An 18931-nucleotide genomic window follows, 5' to 3' on the forward strand; every position below is an offset into this window, starting at 1 on the left:
GAGGTTTGGATTGGTAAGCATTTCTTCTGAGTAAGGGACACTGAGAGGAGTGGTGGCATTAAAATCTTCCACCTGACAGTGTGGGATGTGCCCACTACTGGACCTTAGTTTATTATCTGTGGCCCAAATTTCTCAGTTCTATTTGGCAATGCCAGATAACAGTGCTCAAATAGGTCTGTGTGGGCAGGTAGCAGGGACTTACAAAGATTTTGTTCTAATATTGACCATTCTAATTACAAATGGGATCTGGGACATAGCTGGCGGGGGAAGGGATCTCTAGCATGGTTGGAGAACCTCAGGACAGTAATTCTGAGTAAATTAAGTATCCATGCAGAGGCTGAAAACTGGGTAGTGTATATAGTCATGTGTACCTTGTGGCAGGGTGAACTGTGAAGCAGGCTCATTTTGCAGCTTGCATTGCATCCTCTAGTACCTGGCCAGCAAAGTTGTTTTGGAAGGTCCAAAGCATGAGTAGGCCCAATCGCCGCCTAAATCCGGCCCGCGGATGGTCTGGGAATCAGCATGTTTTTACATGAGTAGAATGTGTGCTTTTATTTAAAATGTATCTCTGGGTTATTTGTGGGGCATAGGAATTCGTTCATTTCTCCCCCCAAAATATAGTCCAGCCCCCCACAAGGTCTGAGGGATAGTGGACCGGCCCCCTGCTGAAAAAGTTTGCTGACCTCTGGTCCAGAGGTTACTGAATCTGACTGTGTGAGAAGGGTCTCCGTTATGACTAGCTGTCTACACACTTTGAGGCTAAAGTTGCTCGACTTCAGAATGATCTGCAGTTGCTGCAATTACAGATGAAGTACCCAATGTCTGAGGGGATGGTTTAAGCTTATACAGTTGGCTGATGTGGGCAAGGTGGCAGTGGCTATATGCCCCAACCGTGTACCCTCTTCACCTCATACCTCTTGGCTTATTAATCTTTGAATTCTCTACCCACTCCAAACACTTCAGCATTGCAGATCAGGGATTAGGATTGCTTTTCCAATAGAAAAAAACCCTCCAGTTTGTAAAGAGTTGATACTTCCCCCCTGTACTTCTCAGCCATAGAACATTTCATAGTGAAGGAAAACCCACTCTTCGTTATACTGCTTCCTCTGAAATTCTATTGTGAGGACATTGCTTCTCTTATCTAATGTGTATTAAACAATAATTGGAATGGTATCTTTTCCTCTTCCTCTTATTGCACGTATTTACAGATAGTTGAAGAAACATTAGGATCTCCCTGTTATTGAATGCTTATTTTGCTGTTGCAGTATATCTTTCCCACTCTGCACTTAAAAATAGTAATTCATAAGTGTAAACAGATAAACAGATAAAGGTATCTTCAACCCTGGAGACGGTTATGATTATAAAAGTCAGTTTTTAGTTTATGTAATCAGCCCATGATAGTTGGATGGAGAGTGAAGGCTCATTTTGTGAACTGCTATCACTGCAATCTAAGAGGTTTTTTTTTGTTTTGTTAAAGTCTTTGTTCATGGCAGAAGAAGAAAATCCATAGCAATAAATCACTGAATACCAGGTGCTTTGTTGGTAGGGGAAATGATTTTCTCCACTTGATCAAAGAGATCAGCTTTATATTGCAGGAAAGGCCTTTCTTGAGTACAAACAAGGGCGTAAGTTGCATTAGAGCTACTACTGGACCCGGTTCAAGGTATTAGTACTACGTTCACACGCCATTTAGGGTTTGTGCTTAAGCTTGCATCTGCCAAGATCAACCATCTCAGGCCCTTTGGTTGGCAGGGGAGGCTTTATTGATGGTGTCACTGCTGGGTGTTGTCCAGCAAGTGTTGACCCATGACTAGGCCACCTTGGTAGTGTTTCCAAGGTGAGGTGCACTGAGAAGCTAGAGGGTGGTATCAATGTGCAAGTGTAAAGTGGGATTGAGTTGAGTGGTGGGGAGTGGAATGTTGTATCCTGGAAGACAGCATGGTGGGTTGGCTGGAGCACTGAACAAAACCATACCACATGGCTACATTTTTTTCAGGTATCACTTAACAGAAATAACAAAGGAACGTTCCCCTGCCCCCCAGGACATGGATTTTGTAAAAAGTGTTATTGGATTACTAACTGGGTTACCCCCTGATGTTTAGTGTACCTCTAAATTAATTTAATGAATAAAACTGCAGGTTTTGATTGTTAAAAAAGTGATCAGTTGACAAAAAAGCACACTGTATCAATTAAAGGGAAGTCTAGTACTGTGATGTACTAGTGTTCATTTCCTTAAACAATTTTCTAAACTGGTTATCTGATTGCCATAACTTTATCAGTTATTAGGTTTTAGAAGAGCACATTTATTGTGAAGGGATTTAGAGCACGCTTATCTTTCCTTTTATAAAGCTGGGAATGAAAAATTATCTTTATCTAGAAAGGTTGTTCCAAAGGGTGGGGGTGTATTAAAAGAAGGTAAAATTGACAGTTGTTCTGTTCTTACAGCAAGCTAAATATAGCTAATTTTTGGCTTTCATTCAAGTTACTTAAGGTTGAGTAACTTGTTTGATTAATATTTCAAGATGGTCCTATAATGGCTGGGTCAGTGTGCATTTAGTGGGTGATTTTTATTATGAGTATTAAGGGACAAATGTCTCCATGCATTAGAAGTCACAAAATGCACAATCAACTGTAGAGGTCTTCTGCAAAATTCATATTTGAACATTCTTGCATCGTACGCAGTTGCAATTAATTTCACTGAAGATCCCAATAGAAGGGAGAAATTGCTCTCACTGCGTGTAGGAACTTGGCATGCAGAATTCCCTGTAGATGTCTGGGATTCAGTAATTTTGCTTCCCCTTCTATTGCCACGGTGAAACAGGAGTCAAGCTTTGGAGAACAAGATAAATCTAATGCCTCCTCTGAGCCTGGAGCTGAAGAGGAGAAGGAACGAAACTTTCTGCCCCCACAGTCCAACAGGTTGGCTGAAATGTGGGATTTGTTTGTTTGTTTGTTTGTTTTTTTGTAGAGCCATGACAAACCTCTGACCTCCAACTGGAAACTAGAAAAGGAAGGTGGAGATTTGTGCACCTGTCAGATACACAATGTCAATTGAGTGTAAAAGCAAGCTGATGGTCTTGCTTTGCTTTTGCATCCAGCGGACATTGGGTCGAAGGAAGAAGCAGAATTATGTAGCTTTACCTGTGCTCACAACAGACGCTCAGGGTGCATGTTACTCACAAAGGCATCTCTGAGCTAGATTGGGAAACTGTCTAGGTTCACCCCATACCCAGTGGTTACTCCAGATTGTAAGTGCCTACTGTGTGCAAAGTCAGAGCAGGCTCTGGCCTTCTCTAGCTACTGTTGGGGGGGGGCAGGGACTTGTTTTCTGCCCTCTTTCCTCCAAGATTTAGTCTTCATTCTGGAGAAAAGAGCAGGAACTTTTCTCCTTAACTTGTGCTTCATTTCAGACACTAACTACAAGTTCAGGGACAAGACCATGTAACTTGGTGATGAGAATTTTTTGCTTGGCTCTGCAACTGTTTTTGCATAGTGATGTGGTAAGGATAAATATTGTTTGTGTGTGTGTGTGTGTGTGTGTGTAGTCTGATTAGATGTACTAGTTATGAATTTTTGTATGCAAGAGATAAGTCATCTGAGAGATGTTTTCTCTTTGATTAACTACCCATGTCTTCCACTGGACAGACCAATGAAAGACTCTAGTTTTCCATTTTACTGTATTTAAGGATTAATGGGACATGGTGTCATGCTTTGTCAATGGACAATTTTTCATATTAACATTTTCAAAGAAGAGAAAGTGTCCTGTGCTGTGGCTCTTTACCATTTTAAACAGGAATGTCCTTCAAAGTCTTTTCCAGTGATGCTTATAAATCAAAGTGAGAGAAATGGTACATACTGAATTTAAAATTAATGCATTTTTAATATGCAAGTAGGCTTAACTTTTCTCTGCCTTAAGCCCATCAAGATCAAACTCAAGCAGGCGTTCACATCCACAATTGAAACTCACCAACCTTTTTCTTTAAGTTAACATTGGTCCAAACTCTCCCCACTGCTTTTGTCAATAGATCTTTTAAAGGCAGGCATTAAAGTGGAGTTTGCATTAGTCTTTTTCTCCCAACAGCTTCAGGCCCAAGGGCTTCTTTTAATAGGCATTAGTAAGGGACCAGAATTGAGTAGACGTTTGTGAAGGAGACTTGAAGTTTGGAACAGAATTGTCCTTTATAGTTTTTCCATGGGGGGAAAATCTTCTTATGAGAATAAAGGCTTTAGACTAATCTCCTTCCATCTGGAAAATGGAGAAGCCAGAGGTTGTTGGCACCAGGTCACATCCCTTATGTAAACTGTCAAATTCTTTTCATATTAATGGCGTATTAGCTTAAACCCAATGAAGGTGGTTTTCATTTATCAGTCTTATTTTGTGTTTCTTGCAAAATTGGATGATATTGACTGATGATATGTGTTTCGCGGTCCAGTTTGCAAAACAATTTCTCTTGTTTTATAAATTTGTTGACTAGAAGTCACATTATCTTGGAGGTTTTCCCCCCTTCTCCCCCCCCCCCAACTGACTATTATAGCTAATTAACTTGAAAGGAAGCTTTAGACTGCTATTCCATGCAATGAAATGGTCTGTGACATATGTAATCTTGGCACTGCAAAGTCCTGGAAGTATGCCAGCATTAAAATATGGGAGATGTGAGGAAATTAGGCGACATAGAACCTTAAGCAATCCAATTGATTTAGTAGCATTCCACTCCACACACCCCTTGCTAATTTTGTCTTGCTAGAAGTTTGGTTGGGGAAGTAGGGAGTCGACGTTTTCTTGTAACTGACCATATAAAGAGACAGTAATTGTTGATGCCTTGAGTTAGACCTTTTGATAGATAATGTAAGGTTCAGATAGTACAAGGTATACTAAAGTTTACTTGGTCTTGTTCAAATGCGTGTTCTGCAACAACATTTAATGGTGATAGTGGTCAAATGTGCATGGAATACTTTGTAAGCACAGGGCACAGTTGAACCTCTTTGGCTTCCTTTTTGCTCACTTCCATTATTCATTCTTTAGTGAGAATAAACAATTGAGACTGCTGGCATTTTCAGCTTACATACTGCTCAGTAATCACTAGAAGCCGGTATAGCATAAGCCTGTCTTTTTGCAGTCTTCTCCCCTTGCTCAGGAAACTGTAGCAAGAATCCTAAGGCCAGAAGTTTGTTAGTTTTTGCCCACTCACTTTGTCTCTGCTTGTTCCTAGGTTAGATGGAAACCAGTATAGTTTTAGGGAGGTTTGTACAGCTTAAGCTTCACTGGTTTGTTTTGCCTCACTGTGACTAACAGGCAGAGAGTTTGCTCAGGAAACTATGGGATGGTTTATCAGTCAATGAGAAGGAAGAATGAATGGTCCTGAAGGATGATCAAAGCTCCTGCCATCAGGTTAAGCGACACATATTTTTACACTTGGTTTTTGTCATCTTAGGGACATTGCTGACTGGAACATATTAGCGGCAGTTTTCCTTAAGTAAGCGTTTCCAATTGATGATGGTGGGAATGTGCTTTCAAACAATCTCGCTGCTTGTGTTACACCATATTTTCTGTTAGAGCGCTGAGATACTACGGCAGTGGTGATGAAAAGGGGGAAATGTAGTTGTGGGGCAGAAAGATGTTGTTATGCAGTATCAGTGCAAGTTGTGAAACAGCAGGTTGCTCTCAAATTCTTTGGTAGCTGATGGCTAAGCTACGTAAATATGGATGTGAACTGGACTTAAAGTTGCCCTTGTCTTAATACCCCTTCCCAAGCAATGATAGACACTGTACCATTTGAACTTTTATTCTCCGATCCTAAACAAGTGTTCTTAGAAGGCAGTCCCTCTGATTTCAGTAGGTTTTAGTTTTGTGTATGTCTCCTTAGGATTTCACTTCTAGCATTTCATAGAATTATAGAATTGGCAAGGATCCTGAGGGTAATCTAGTCCAGAGTTCTGGAGGTGGAAAGTGTAAAGGAAGGACAGAGTTCTGTACATTGGAAAGCTCTGAGATCTCTGTGATGAGTGCTTTTTAAAAAATAAAAATAAAATAGGAAATCCAGCTCCCTGCCTACTCAACATCAGTGCCAGAATACATTTTGCTGATTTTTATTAGACATTTTGTACTTAAAAAAAAAAAAGCATCTATATTAGCAATAAGCAATACTGGAGTCAGGTGCTGTGTATATTACAGAGAAATCGTGTTTCAAACTTGCTTACATCCCTTTATATTTTTTTAAACTTAGCTTTCAGGCTAAGAATACAAAATCCTATGTGAGAAGCAGCTCTCTCACTGTGAATCTGGTTCCATTTCTCCACAGCCCTTGTGACTTAAATACAAACGAAAATAGTTGGGTCAAAACTTGAGTCCCCTTTGTGCTTTGTTGAAAATCTCTAAATCTGTACTCTTGGACGAATGTTTTTGTCATTGTGGGTTTCTATTACCCCATGGGTTAGATACTGCACTTGTGTCAGAAATTCAGTTTACTCTTGTGCATGTGGTGAGTGCAGATATTTTGTTTCATATGCATGTTGTAGAAAGCCACATTTTTTGTTGGCAATAGTGGTTTCCATAGCATTCAGCAAAATACAGTAGATCCGTCTGTTTCTGTCACATATGATGCTGTGAATGCTGAGTGCACAGGATTGATGGGATACCTGGGAGTTTGGGCTTGGGTGAAGCAGCTTTGGATGGAGATTTGATGCAAACAATGATTTGTGACCTGGTAGCTTTGATTCGGCTCGGGCTGTATCAGATGCTTGTGGAGCCAGAAACAAAGTGAGGAAGTTCAGAGTGGAAGCCAGCAGGGGGTGCCATTGCTAGTTAAAGCCAGGTACTGTATGAATATAATACCATGAAAGAACAAGAAACCTCTTACAGTCAATTTGTACTCGTCTACCCTTTTTTTGTTAGATCAAACAGCTGCCGGTGAAACATTTTCAGTTACGCTTTCCATCTCCAAAAGAAGCAGGTATTATTGTTTAATAATCTGTGGCTGTGCAGCAATCGGTGGAGAATGCAGCCCAAATGTGGCAACGCCAGTCAGTCATCTCTCTTTAAAATCCCTTTCAGTGCAGTTCTCTTTGTGACAGCCTCTCCCACAGAGGTTTCCCTTCTAGATGTTCCAGAGATGGGCAGTAAAAGGAAAAAAAATATTCTTCAGGGATCCAGAACAAGTTACCAGATGGGAGTATATACGTTACATTATGTAGCTGCAAAAGAATGTCAGATCTTTCATCTCTTGGGAATAAGGTAAACCTCTTACACTGTACGGGAGGAATGCTCTGAGTCCTCTCTCTATGCTTGAGCTCCACACTATCTCCCTGTGGATGTGAGGTTACAAAAGGTGTTAGCAATTTGATCAGGAAAGTTCCACTGAATGATTATTCAAGCTTATTTTTGTAGCCTGGGGGAAACTGTCTGGTTTATACGCTATTTGTTTAGGTAGCAGATAACTTTACCATTTATTTTTTTTTTAACCATCAAAATGAACAAAGCCTTCTTTCATTCCATTTCTCAGAGACTATGCATTCTTCTTCTTCTTCTTCTTCTTCTTCTTCTTCTTCTTCTTCTTCTTCTTCTTCTTTCTTCCTTTTGGTAAATGATGTGGGTGTGGGAGGAAATGTTTTACTCTACCAAGACAGCAAGTTATCAGCACAGTGAAAAGTTCACTGGTTATGTGATCAGAGCTTGAAATCACAGTGAGGATTATCAGCAAGAGCCTTGGCTTGAAAGCTCGACCCAGTGAGTTCCAGTGCTCTTTGCCCCTTTGCTGGATTAAGAGCAAAGTGAAGGTTGCAGAATTTCACACTCTTGCAGATGTAAACAGAAGCAACTCTGCAGGCTGTAGGTTTTTTTTTAATGGAACCTCATGCAGAACTCAACTTGCCATTACATGGCAGCAGCATTTGGTAAGAGCTGCTGCTGCTTTCTTAATTTCTGCTCCTTTGCTGATTACAGAGGTCCAAGAAGGAAATTTGTGGAGAGCTGCATACAGAAAGAGAAGAGAATTTATTGAATTATTCCTCACACACATCTGTGGAACACTTACACAGACTCTTAATTGTAGGCATATGGTTTCTCAATAGCTTGCTGTTGAAAAAAAAAGTTTGCCACTGTTTATTATGTTTGGATTAATATGTTTATTACACATACTTTTGTGAATTCTGCTACTTTTGCAATAGACACAAAACAGAGCCTAACCTCAAAGAGTTCCTCATTTTCCTACTCCTGTTGAATTAAATTATTGCATTTGTACTATTTTAATACTGCTTTTAATGTACTGATAAAATGCATAAATTTGGAAAGCCTCATTATTTTAATATTGCCTTGAGTCAAGGAAAAAGGAAGCTGTCTTAATACCAGGTCAGGCCAGTGGCTCAACTTTCTCAGTATTGTTGATGCTGATTGGCAAGAGACTTTTCTAGTCATACCTGGAGAAACCCGGGTTAATCCTGGGATCTTTTTGCATGCCACTATTTTCATTTCCCTATTTGAGCACAGACAAGGGATGACTTTTAATGGATCAGAAACAAGTAAATGTTTCCTTGTAATACAGCCAACAAAAGAAACCACAAGCCCTGATTTCTATGCAACCCTAAACCTTGGGGCTTGGTTTTGTTTCTTCTGCATGCTAGTGGGGAAGAGCAAAGTGTGCAAGTTGGCCCATTCAGATTATACTACTAACTTGCTTACTGTGACAGCCATAGTGAATTGCCAGCCTTTTAAGGAAGTGAAAAGCATACAGCATCTCTGTAAACTGAGAGGTCAACTTATTGCAAGAAGTACGTTTTGCAGCCCTGTTTTGTGTCCATCTTAAACACCACAGTTTATCAGCCTTATGACATACAGTGGTACCTCGGGTTACAGACGCTTCAGGTTACAGACACTTCAGGTTACAGACTCCGCTAACCCAGAAATAGTACCTCGGGTTAAGAACTTTGCTTCAGGATGAGAACGGAAATCATGTGGCGGTGGCAGTGGGAGGCCCCATTAGTGAAAGTGGTGCTTCAGGTTAAGAACAGTTTCAGGTTAAGAATGGACCTCCAGAACGAATTAAGTTCTTAACCCGATGTACCACTGTATTCAGTCCACCGTTCAGATCAATATATTTCATTTGAAATAAAATTTAATTGTAAAAGCCATTGATCGTGCCGAAAATATAAAAACTTTAACAGTTGAGAACAATTAGTAAAAAAATGAATAAAAATGACTAAATCTGTAGATTTAATAAAACAACCCATTTCCGTACCATTCATCTGCCTTAAAAAAATAATAATACTAATGCAGTTTTGCTACTGCAGCAGCTGCAAAAGTAGATAACTTTGGTATTACAGACCATCAGCAAGTAAATACTCTTTCTGTTGGTAGAATTCTAGAATCTATTGTTTTACAGTTTGGGCTAAGTGCTTTATTCTAATGCTTTTGTATATAACAGCTCTGGGGAATCTGTGGCTGTCCAGGTGTTAAAATAAAATCCCCAGTATTCCTGAGCACTGGTTTTGCTGCCTGGAGCTGATGAAGTCTAGCAGGATATTGAGAGCCACAGATCACCTATCCCTTGTACATAGGATACCTGTTTAAAGAGCACTTTCTTCAGGGCCCAGTTTGTGCAGATTCAAAACCTACAGGATGCGTAACATTTTTGCTAGGGCAGTAACTGAAATAAAAAATGTTGGAGAGAAGATTAGGGATAATCTTGGACTTTCTGTGATCTTGGTTTATTGGGGGCAAACAAGTTCATTACAGAATTGCTCACAACTGTTTATTCATAGCCACAGATTATATATACTGATGCATAATAATTCAGTTAATATTTTTTAATGCATATATAACAATAATTAAAGCAAGGAAGGAGGTAGGAACTATAATAAGTAATATTTTAAAAAACTCTTTCCCCTTTAATATTGCTTTGTCAATAGTCTACTTGGCTTATTGTAAGTAATGCAAGTCATTATACAGTGGTACCTCTGGTTACGTATTTAATTCATTCCAGAGGTCTGTTCTTAACCTGAAGCACCACTTTAGCTTATGGGGCCTCCTCCTGCTGCTGCTGCGCCGCCGGAGCACGATTTCTGTTCTCATCCTGAAGCAAAATTCCTAATCCAAGGTACTATTTCTGGGTTAGCGGAGTCTGTAACCTGAAATGTATGTAACCTGAAGCGTATGTAACCCAAGGTACCACTGTATATTCTTCGGTGATATATTATGGGGAAATTTAAAAAAATAACAAACCAGCTCACATCAAAGTGACTTACTCTGTATATTGCAACAGTGGGGAAGCAAATTGCCTGACCTCCGTTAGGGTGCCATGGCATTGCCTCACACAGTTCAATCGATGAAAGTTGGTAGATCACAGTGAATCCAAATAACGTGGGCTATTGTTGCATCTGGGATATTCCTATGACATGTTCCACAACAGCATCCTAGGCCTATGAAAGACTTTCAGAAGACAATTGGTAAGGGGTATGTATGCTTATTTGCCTAGGTAAAGGTAAAGGTACCCCTGCCCGTACGGACCAGTCTTGACAGACTCTAGGGTTGTGCGCTCATCTTACTCTAGAGGCCGGGAGCCGGCGCCATCCGCAGACACTTCCGGGTCACATGGCCAGTGTGACATCGCTGCTCTGGCGAGCCTGCACCAGCGCAGCACACGGAACGCCGTTTACCTTCCCGCTATAAAGCGGTACCTATTTATATACTTGCACTTTTAAGGGTGCTTTCGAACTGCTAGGTGGGCAGGAGCTGGGACCCAAGGACGGGAGCTCACCCCGCCGCGGGGATTTGAACCGCCGACCATACAATCGGCAAGTCCTAGGCAGTGTGGTTTTACCCACAGTGCCACCCGCGTCCCTTATTTGCCTAGGCCTGGCCTATTTCATAAGTAAGCCTTGCCCATTTTGTGTGCTGTGAACATGACATGCTGAGCTCTTCAGTGGAGTAAAAGTTTCTCTGTACATCCCCATTTAAGGTTTGATGGTTCTGCTGTATGTTTTTAAAATAGTTCCACGTGATAATGCAGCTAGTTATCTATGTGTTTTAGTAATAATGAATGATTAAAAAATAAAGTAGGTGCTTTTTAGTAATAGTGTTAAAAAAAATAGGTCCCTCTTTTTTATTTCCTGTCTTTCCTGATTTTTCCCATAAGCTAGAAATCGCTCTGAAAACCCCCTGTTCTCCTTTAGATCTAAATGTCTCTAGCATAAATTGCTTGTAGATGGAGTTGAAACCAGTCTATTTCCATTGTCTGAATAGAAATAGGCACATGAATGCCACAAATTAATCAAATCCACAGCAAGAATAGAAAGCTCGCACCCACTTACACGTCTCTGAAAGCAGCTTTGAATTTGAAGGAAAGAACCTATCAAACGTACTTGAAAAATGGTGAGTTTATGAAGGCAAGTGAATTGAACGGCTTGACTGGACCGGTATGCCACCATGTGTCTGGGAATGGAAGGATAGCTGTGTGGGTAGAAGACAAACAGTCTGTGAGATTTTCTCCTGAATGATCTCATTTAATTGATTGATTTCTACTAAGGTCATAAATGAGCTCCTTGCTGAGTCAGGGTTGGAGGTCAAAGTGTCGTGCCAGCTGCCTAGCCAGCCAGAAAACAATAGCAGCTTCCTTCTGTATATAAAAAAGAAGCATTCCAGTGCAATGTTTTATTAGACTTCAGCGTAACCTTTCTTTTTACATGCCTCAGGATTCTCTTCAATAGAAATTATACAGTGTCACTTATAATTAACCTCTCCCTATCCATTTGCACATGAGAGTTTCTAAAAATTGTCTGTGAATATTTCACAGCAATCACTTCCAGCATTTCTTTTCCTCTTTATCTTTTGCTAGTGCATCACTCCTCATTTATTCTTGGAGCTCTGAAAGAAACAAGATGTGTAATAGCCAAAGCAAGACATAGCATTCCTCTTGGCTGCATTGTTTTGCTTGAAGTGTTGATGGTGGTTAACATACACGAACTATTTCAAACTTTCAGCCCAGCTCATGGCTTTAGTAGATTTGAGCATGCAGTTTGCATATGAAGCAAAAGCAGGATATATAATCAAATAAGACAGGACATATGTGAAATTTCTGTCTCTCAATGGCCCAAATGACTATTTTTAAATGGATGGACAAACCTGTTTACTTGGAGGCTATAGTAAATGAAACTCGAGATCAGATTTTGGGGGAGAGGAAATGGATACAATCCCATTCTTTACAGTGAAGAAAAGCCTTGTGTGGTGCCCTGGTCATCTGAGGTGAGGTTGAGGGCTACAAGAGCAGCCTTGGTGGTGGGACCACAGTTCTAGAACGCTCTTTCCAATGTGGTTTGTCTGACGCCTACTTTATTGTGCTTTCGGTGCCAATGAAAACATTTTTATTTTCCAGAGCTTTTTAGATGCAACTTTAATGTTGCTTTTCTTATTTTGTGGCATTTTTTGGTATTATGTATTATGTTGTTTTTGTAAACTGTCCTGGAAGTATAATATAAAAGTATTTAGAATAAGTTAATAGATAGCATCCTGCTTACTGACCTGTTACAATTATATCCTATGCAGACTTTGCAACTATGTCTTGGGGCTGCTGATACACTGCTATTGGCCTCAAAATCTGCTGGAACAGCTTTGCCTTCTAACCTCAAGCCCCAAGTCATGTCAAAGGTCATATTGCACCAAACCCAAGAGAGTAAACCACAAAGCAAGGAGTGTACAGTTTCTCAAAGACGTGACCTTCTTCTGTTTGGGCTCCTGGAGACTCTGATATAATGATGGAGCTTAACAGCTTGTAAAAGCACAAACAGCTTGGGGTTAGCTATGTTAAACAAATGGCTGGTTCACATTACTTTGTCCCGATCATATTTATAACTTGATATCCAAGAGAGAACTGGGGTGGAGAGTGTTGGGGAAGGGTTCATGAACATATAAGAGCTTCTGCAGGAACAGTTAGAAGATCATTACTCTTGAAATGTTTAGAATAAAGTCTAGTTATTGTGACTGAACAGATTCATAGGGGCATAGAAAACCAATGTGTCAGAATAAAAAAGCAACTCCAAATGGACCTACTGATCCTCTGAAAATTGTTAACTTTCTTAATTCAACCCTTAATAGAAGCTTACATGGTGTTAAAAGCACATACCTCAACTTTCTAGCTTTTTGTATGCAGAAAGCTCTTTGGATTTTTAAAAAATCCCCTGACTTATGAGGAAGCCTTGTCCTAGATCTTTTCATTTTGTATCCACAGCTTCCACATATGGGGAGGGTTAATTTTTTTGCTTGTCACCTGCTACCAGAACCCTAATAACTATCTTCTGATGTGTCTATAGATTAGTCAGTGTTCCTAAATAAGAACACTAAATAGGACCAGATCTCACTCATTCATTAATGTTCACTCCACTTCATTTGCTACAACTTCCAATGAATAGGTGTGGTCTTGGTTTGAACCCATGGAGGAAATCATTAATTTTAAATGAGCAGAAATATTGTGTTAAAAGCCTTCAGTTTCTAATATATGTGATAATGTTTGAATAAGTTTCTTTATAAAGTAGCTTCTGACCTAGAATTTATAGATAGGTTTCTGTATCAGCATTTATACTGTTGTGTTGTTGTTTTAAGAAAATCTTTGGTGTGTTTCCATGGTGTTAGTTATTTTCTAATTCTTTCAATAAGTTGCTTTTTCTGTTTTTAGCTGAAATATTTGGAAAGTGGGAGGTTGTGTGGGAGAGCTTGGTGGTGACTAAGGGTCAGGTTGTGTGGGAGGTATGCATGTTTTTCGTTGTGTGTGTTAAATTATTTCTGAGTATACTTCTGTTGCAAAAAGGCAATGTGTTGAGAGACTTCTGGAACATGTATCCAAAGGAAATACAGTCAGTCTTCATTTTGAAAAATAACAATGATAGAGAATGTTTGAGATTGTGAGAGAGATTGCCAACGTTTATGATGATATTTTGTTTTTACAGACATTTGGCATACTGTATCTCTTGTTTTTTATGTGGGAACAAAACATGAAACCTTGACCCCTCTCTGTCCTGCCTTAGTTCCACCTATAAAATGCTTATATGGCAAAGTACTTTTGAAATCTTATTTCTTAGTACAAAATTATAGTTGGAAATAGAGCAGGCACATATTGATGCCTTAGATCAACATGATATCTTCCAGTGGTCATCTTCTAATACTTTCATTGTCTGAATTTACCAAGATTTATTAGGTAATAAGTTTGTAATAAAAATACAGTCACGGTACTTGTACCTATTAATTGCTTTTGCATAGTATTAGAACAGGGGTCAGCAAACTTTTTCAGCAGGGAGCCAGTTCACTATCCCTCAGACCTTGTGGGGGGCCAGACTATATTTTGAAAAAAAATCTGAACAAATTCCTATGCCCCACAAATAACCCAAAGGTGCATTTTAAATAAAAGCACACATTCTACTCATGTAAAAACACACTGATTCCCGGACCGTATGCGGGCTGGATTTAGAAGGCGATTGGGCTGGATCCGACCCCTGGGCCTTAGTTTGCCTACCCATGTATTAGAATAACATATTAACACACACACGCAAACTGCACTTACAACAGGATAGTGTAACTCTTTAGACATACTTGTATCACATAAAAAAGATCTTTGTGCTCCACATTAATCTTTTGGATTAGAGCTACTGCTTTATTCAAAAGTGCATACTGAAATTAAGTCTTCTTGATTAACTGGGCAATCCTATACACCAACTCATGTACACATGTCTACTTAGAAGTAAGTCTCACTGAATGGTATGAGGCTTGCACCACAAGGACCTGAATTCTAGTCTGCCTGAAACACATTTTCCTGAATGCGAAGATTTGGTAACTGAGTTGCACTGAGCCATGCCCATTATTTTCTTTGTGCTGCAAAGCTGAAGAGTGCCGAACAGCTGCTTGTGGCTGTCAATGCAGTAAAGAAACTGTTTAGCAGTTAAACAGCAGGTTAGCACTTTAGCAGGAGAAGTGGTGGCTGGCTACTCATCCAACACTTGGCGTATCTGACAGATCCAAGTGTGTCTTAAGCCTAACTAATAGATGATGCTTGACATAGCAGCTTTATAAATAATTACTGGACTGTGGAAGACACACCCTTTATCCAAATACATTGTAAGAGGTAGTAATTTATTATGAATATATTGTCTGGATAGATTAGCAGTGAGTAAATTTGTAAAACTGTAATACTTTAAAAATATTTCTTTTTTTAAAAAAATAAGACTTTAAAAACAGCTCTGCATTTTTCTCAGCTGGTGATCAGTTAAAATAGCCATTACACTTGGCTGGAAATCTGGAGAACAGATTAAGCTGTTACTACAATATATAGGTTTTCCTTTTGTAACAAGTCGCTAAACACAAGTTATGACCAGTTTCCATAAAAAATTCAGTGCTTCGTCCAAAAAAGGATAAAAGTATATAAAATGCAAAAAAACCCTTTTTTGAAACAACTTGATCAAAAACATCACATTAAGATTGCAAGATTAATTTTATTTGCAGAAAAACACATTATTGCTGCTTACCATCTTCACCTATAGTGAAAGCAGCTGAAAACTAATGGCAGATGATTCTCTGCTTCAGTGGCTGTACAGTTTTTTTTCATATGACATCCAACTGGATGATGAGAAAGGGAATAGCTGTCCTAAGGCTTTATCAAGGAAATGTAATGGCGCTGCCTGTTTGACAAGCAAATCAGTCTTGAAATTTCCAGTCAGCTATGAACCAGTGTCGACTAATAAGTCAATGGTATGCTAAGCTTTATAATTAATATGTTTTATTTTAACCAACTTGAGGCAATGTAGGAGACCTCTGTTTATATTGTCATTTCTGCTGCTTAGATTTGTAATGCTTTTAAAAACGTTGTCCTTACTTCTGAATCATTTAGTTCCTTACCAATAACAAATCTGCAGTATAACCATTGCTGCCTTTTTCAAATATGCCTGTGCTGTAAGATTAGGGATTGCAAACCCGTGATCTGCCAGAGGTTGTGGCACTCAAGCTCCTATGAGCTGCAGCGAGAATGGCCACTGGTCAAGGATGGGGGGAGGTTGGGTCCGACCACATCTGGAGGTTCACAGGTTAGCCACCTTTGATGTGGATTAAAAGCCTATTTTAACAATGTTGTGCTTATTCGTATCACACAGACCTTGAACGTCAATTGCAGAAAATTACTATTACAGAAGTCGGGTGCTTGCCTCTCTCTCTGCCGAACAGTAACAAGAGCCCATGGTGGTCATAGGCACCCACACTGGGTCTGTGCTCCTTTGGAGAATTGAAGACGTAGCACAGACTATAATTGCTTTAAGAAATATGGTTTATTCCCCTATTCACACCTTCTGCTTATATGGAGGGAGTCTAGATCTTACAGCATGGTCCTTTCAAGAGGGGTTTGTACCCCATAGCAGTTAGCCCTGGCTCTGGAGGCATCTCTGCAGCCAGCCTGCCCTAGATGGATCTCAGCTGCTGCTCTTCTTACTCCTCCTTCCTCCCAGCCACCCTTGCTCCCAGAACAGTTAGCCTGGCAACCTTCCAAACCCCCAGTCTCTGTTCACACCTCGGGGCAAGGGGGAAGGAGTTCTGTTGTATTGTTAACGTCCCTCAATTGCTCTTTCTTGTTCCTCTGTAGTTCAGCCACAGGAATTCCAATGCAGCTTGCATTGTCATGTCACAAATAATCAAAATCCTTGCATTTATTAATTTCTAAGGTTTAGGGGGATTTCCCCCCCCCCTTAAATCTATAACAGTACTGTTGACCAGTAGGCTTTTAATGGCTACAGCATATTTGGTAGCCGTTGCAGGGATACTGTAAAATGTTTGTGGCATTAACTGTTCTGTGACCACAACTTTACAGAATTTGCTCAGTATGGCAAACCTTGACCATGGCTTGAGCTTAGCGTGGAGAGAGCTTAACCACAAGTCTCAGTTTGGCTGGCATGCTAAGCCAAGGCTTGTCTTGGCTTAGGTTAGTGTGGCATGGGAATAGAAAGGACCAAGGAAGAACAATTCAGTTGCAAGCTCCCTTTTGGGAACTCACATGTTTTCACAATCTTTCCTAAGACAAGGTTTGGCTTAGCATGTTGTTGTGAACCATCTCTTTGTGTGAAAAGCCTTTTCAGCTATTGCTGCGAGGTAGAGGAAGATATTTTTTTCATGAGAGTGCCATGTGGTAAGCTGCTTACATGCATGGCATTTTTTTATTCTACAGTTCTCGGCCTGCTTCTACTGTACATGAAGTGGAGCTGAACTTCAAATACTGTTTTGGCTATATTTGGATTGTGGATGTTTACCATAAAATCACCGTGTGCCTGTTTTGCATGTGAATCCTAAATGTGTAGGCAAGCAGAGTTGTTACGTTATTGGGTTAGTTTGTCCAAGATATGCCAAGAAACCAGAATCATTTGTTTATGCTAGAACTTGTACATTAGGAGTAAAGAAAGAGAAGTATGTGTATTCCCCCCTTTTCTTCTCTTCTCTTTGGCTGCCAGCCCCTAGTGTAGAATCAGGCACTAGATAGGAAAGGAATAGAAGTGGGTGCTAATAGCAGTTTTAAGTGCTCTCCATAGCATGAAAAGTGTTATCAAATCTATAGTTGCAGCAGGCAGCATAGCCAAATGAAAAGATTTTGCATAATTGCTTTGAAAGGCTGTATGGTTGACTGGATGAGATTTGCTTTAGTCATATTAGAAAGCTGAATTCTATTTTCGATTCTGCCTGAAACGATATGGAGTTATTTTTTCATTATTGGTGTGTGTGTGTGTTCTTGCAGAAACAATGTAAAAGTCCTTGTCTGATAAGCAGTGCTTTGTGCAAGAAATGGAACTAGGGTTATTGACTCTTAACCTGCTGACCTAATGGAAGTCAAAATTCAAACCCTCCTTCTCCTTCTATTCTAATTCTTTCCTTTCTTTTTAATTTCAGTTTGATAGTCCCTGCTTAAATAACTTTGCAAGATAAAACGTGCTTTAAAGAATTGGGCTGCTTGGTGAAGGGAAAGTGGTTCCGATTTAAATAAACTGGACTTAGGTTTATTTGTTTATTACAATTCTATACAGCTCTTCTTCCGAAGATCACAGGGAGGTTTAGAAAAAGCAGGAGTAAGGTCCGATTGAGAAAAAGTGTTGGGGGAACAGGTGTGTCCACCCCATATTTGAGTGCTGCAATAGCTCAGCTTGGTAGAGCGTGATATTCTTAGTGTCAGGGTCATCGCTTTGAACCCCATGCTGGAAAAAAATAATACTTCATTGCAGTGGGTTGGACTAGATCAGTGTTTCCCAACCTTTTTCTGACTGTGGCTCCCTTTTGACCTTGTTTCCTTCCTGTGGGCCCCCCATGGGCGTAGCCAAGGGGGAGCAGGGGGGCAGTTGCCCCCTCCCCAAATAAGTAAAAATCAATACAAATTTGAGGTTCTTCCCTCCCTAACAAAAGCTTGCCCCCCTAACAGAAATCCTGGCTATGCCCATGCTTCCTCTCCTACCGGTAGAAAGATAGCTATTAAAATGGTTTGTTTGTAAACAGAACATGTTTTATTTATAATTTTATGATTCGTACAAAATACAATTACATAAAATGATAGGAACATAATTAAATATTGTTGAAGCAGAACGACGTAGAATCACAGAGCTGGAAGGAACCCCAAGGGTCATCCTTGTGGTGTAACTCCCTGCAATGTAGGAAACTCAGCTAAAGCATCCATGACAGATGGCCACCCAACCTCTGTGTAGAAACCTCTAAGGAAGGAGAGTCCAGAACCTCCTAAGGGAGATCTGTCTTCCATGTATTATAAAAAGGAAACAATACTTATTTGACCCCAGTTAATTTGACACAGAGGGAGAAACCTACATATACAGTCCAAAACAAGAAGAAGAGTTTGGATTTGATATCCCGCTTTATCACTACCCGAAGGAGTCTCAAAGCAGCTAACATTCTCCTTTCCCTCCCTCCCCAACAACAAACACT

General features: G+C 40.0%; 1 protein-coding gene across 4 annotated transcripts in view; it reads left to right on the forward strand.

Moving 5' to 3' along the window:
• EFNA5 (ephrin A5) overlaps positions 1-18931 on the forward strand; it is a 215280-nt gene that overhangs the window by 65266 nt on the left and 131083 nt on the right. For 2 of the 4 annotated variants that reach the window (XM_083464637.1, XM_083464638.1), the window contains exon 1: positions 6981-7231. The exons of the other annotated variants lie outside the window; for them this stretch is intronic. In XM_083464637.1, the coding sequence (XP_083320763.1) occupies positions 6996-7231 (236 nt within the window). In that variant the 5' untranslated portion in view covers positions 6981-6995. Of the gene's footprint in view, positions 1-6980; positions 7232-18931 lie in introns of those variants that run through there. 4 annotated transcript variants of the gene reach the window in all.

The sequence above is a fragment of the Podarcis liolepis genome, assembly GCF_965112155.1.
Source record: "Podarcis liolepis genome assembly, chromosome: 11".
NCBI lineage: Eukaryota > Metazoa > Chordata > Lepidosauria > Squamata > Lacertidae > Podarcis > Podarcis liolepis.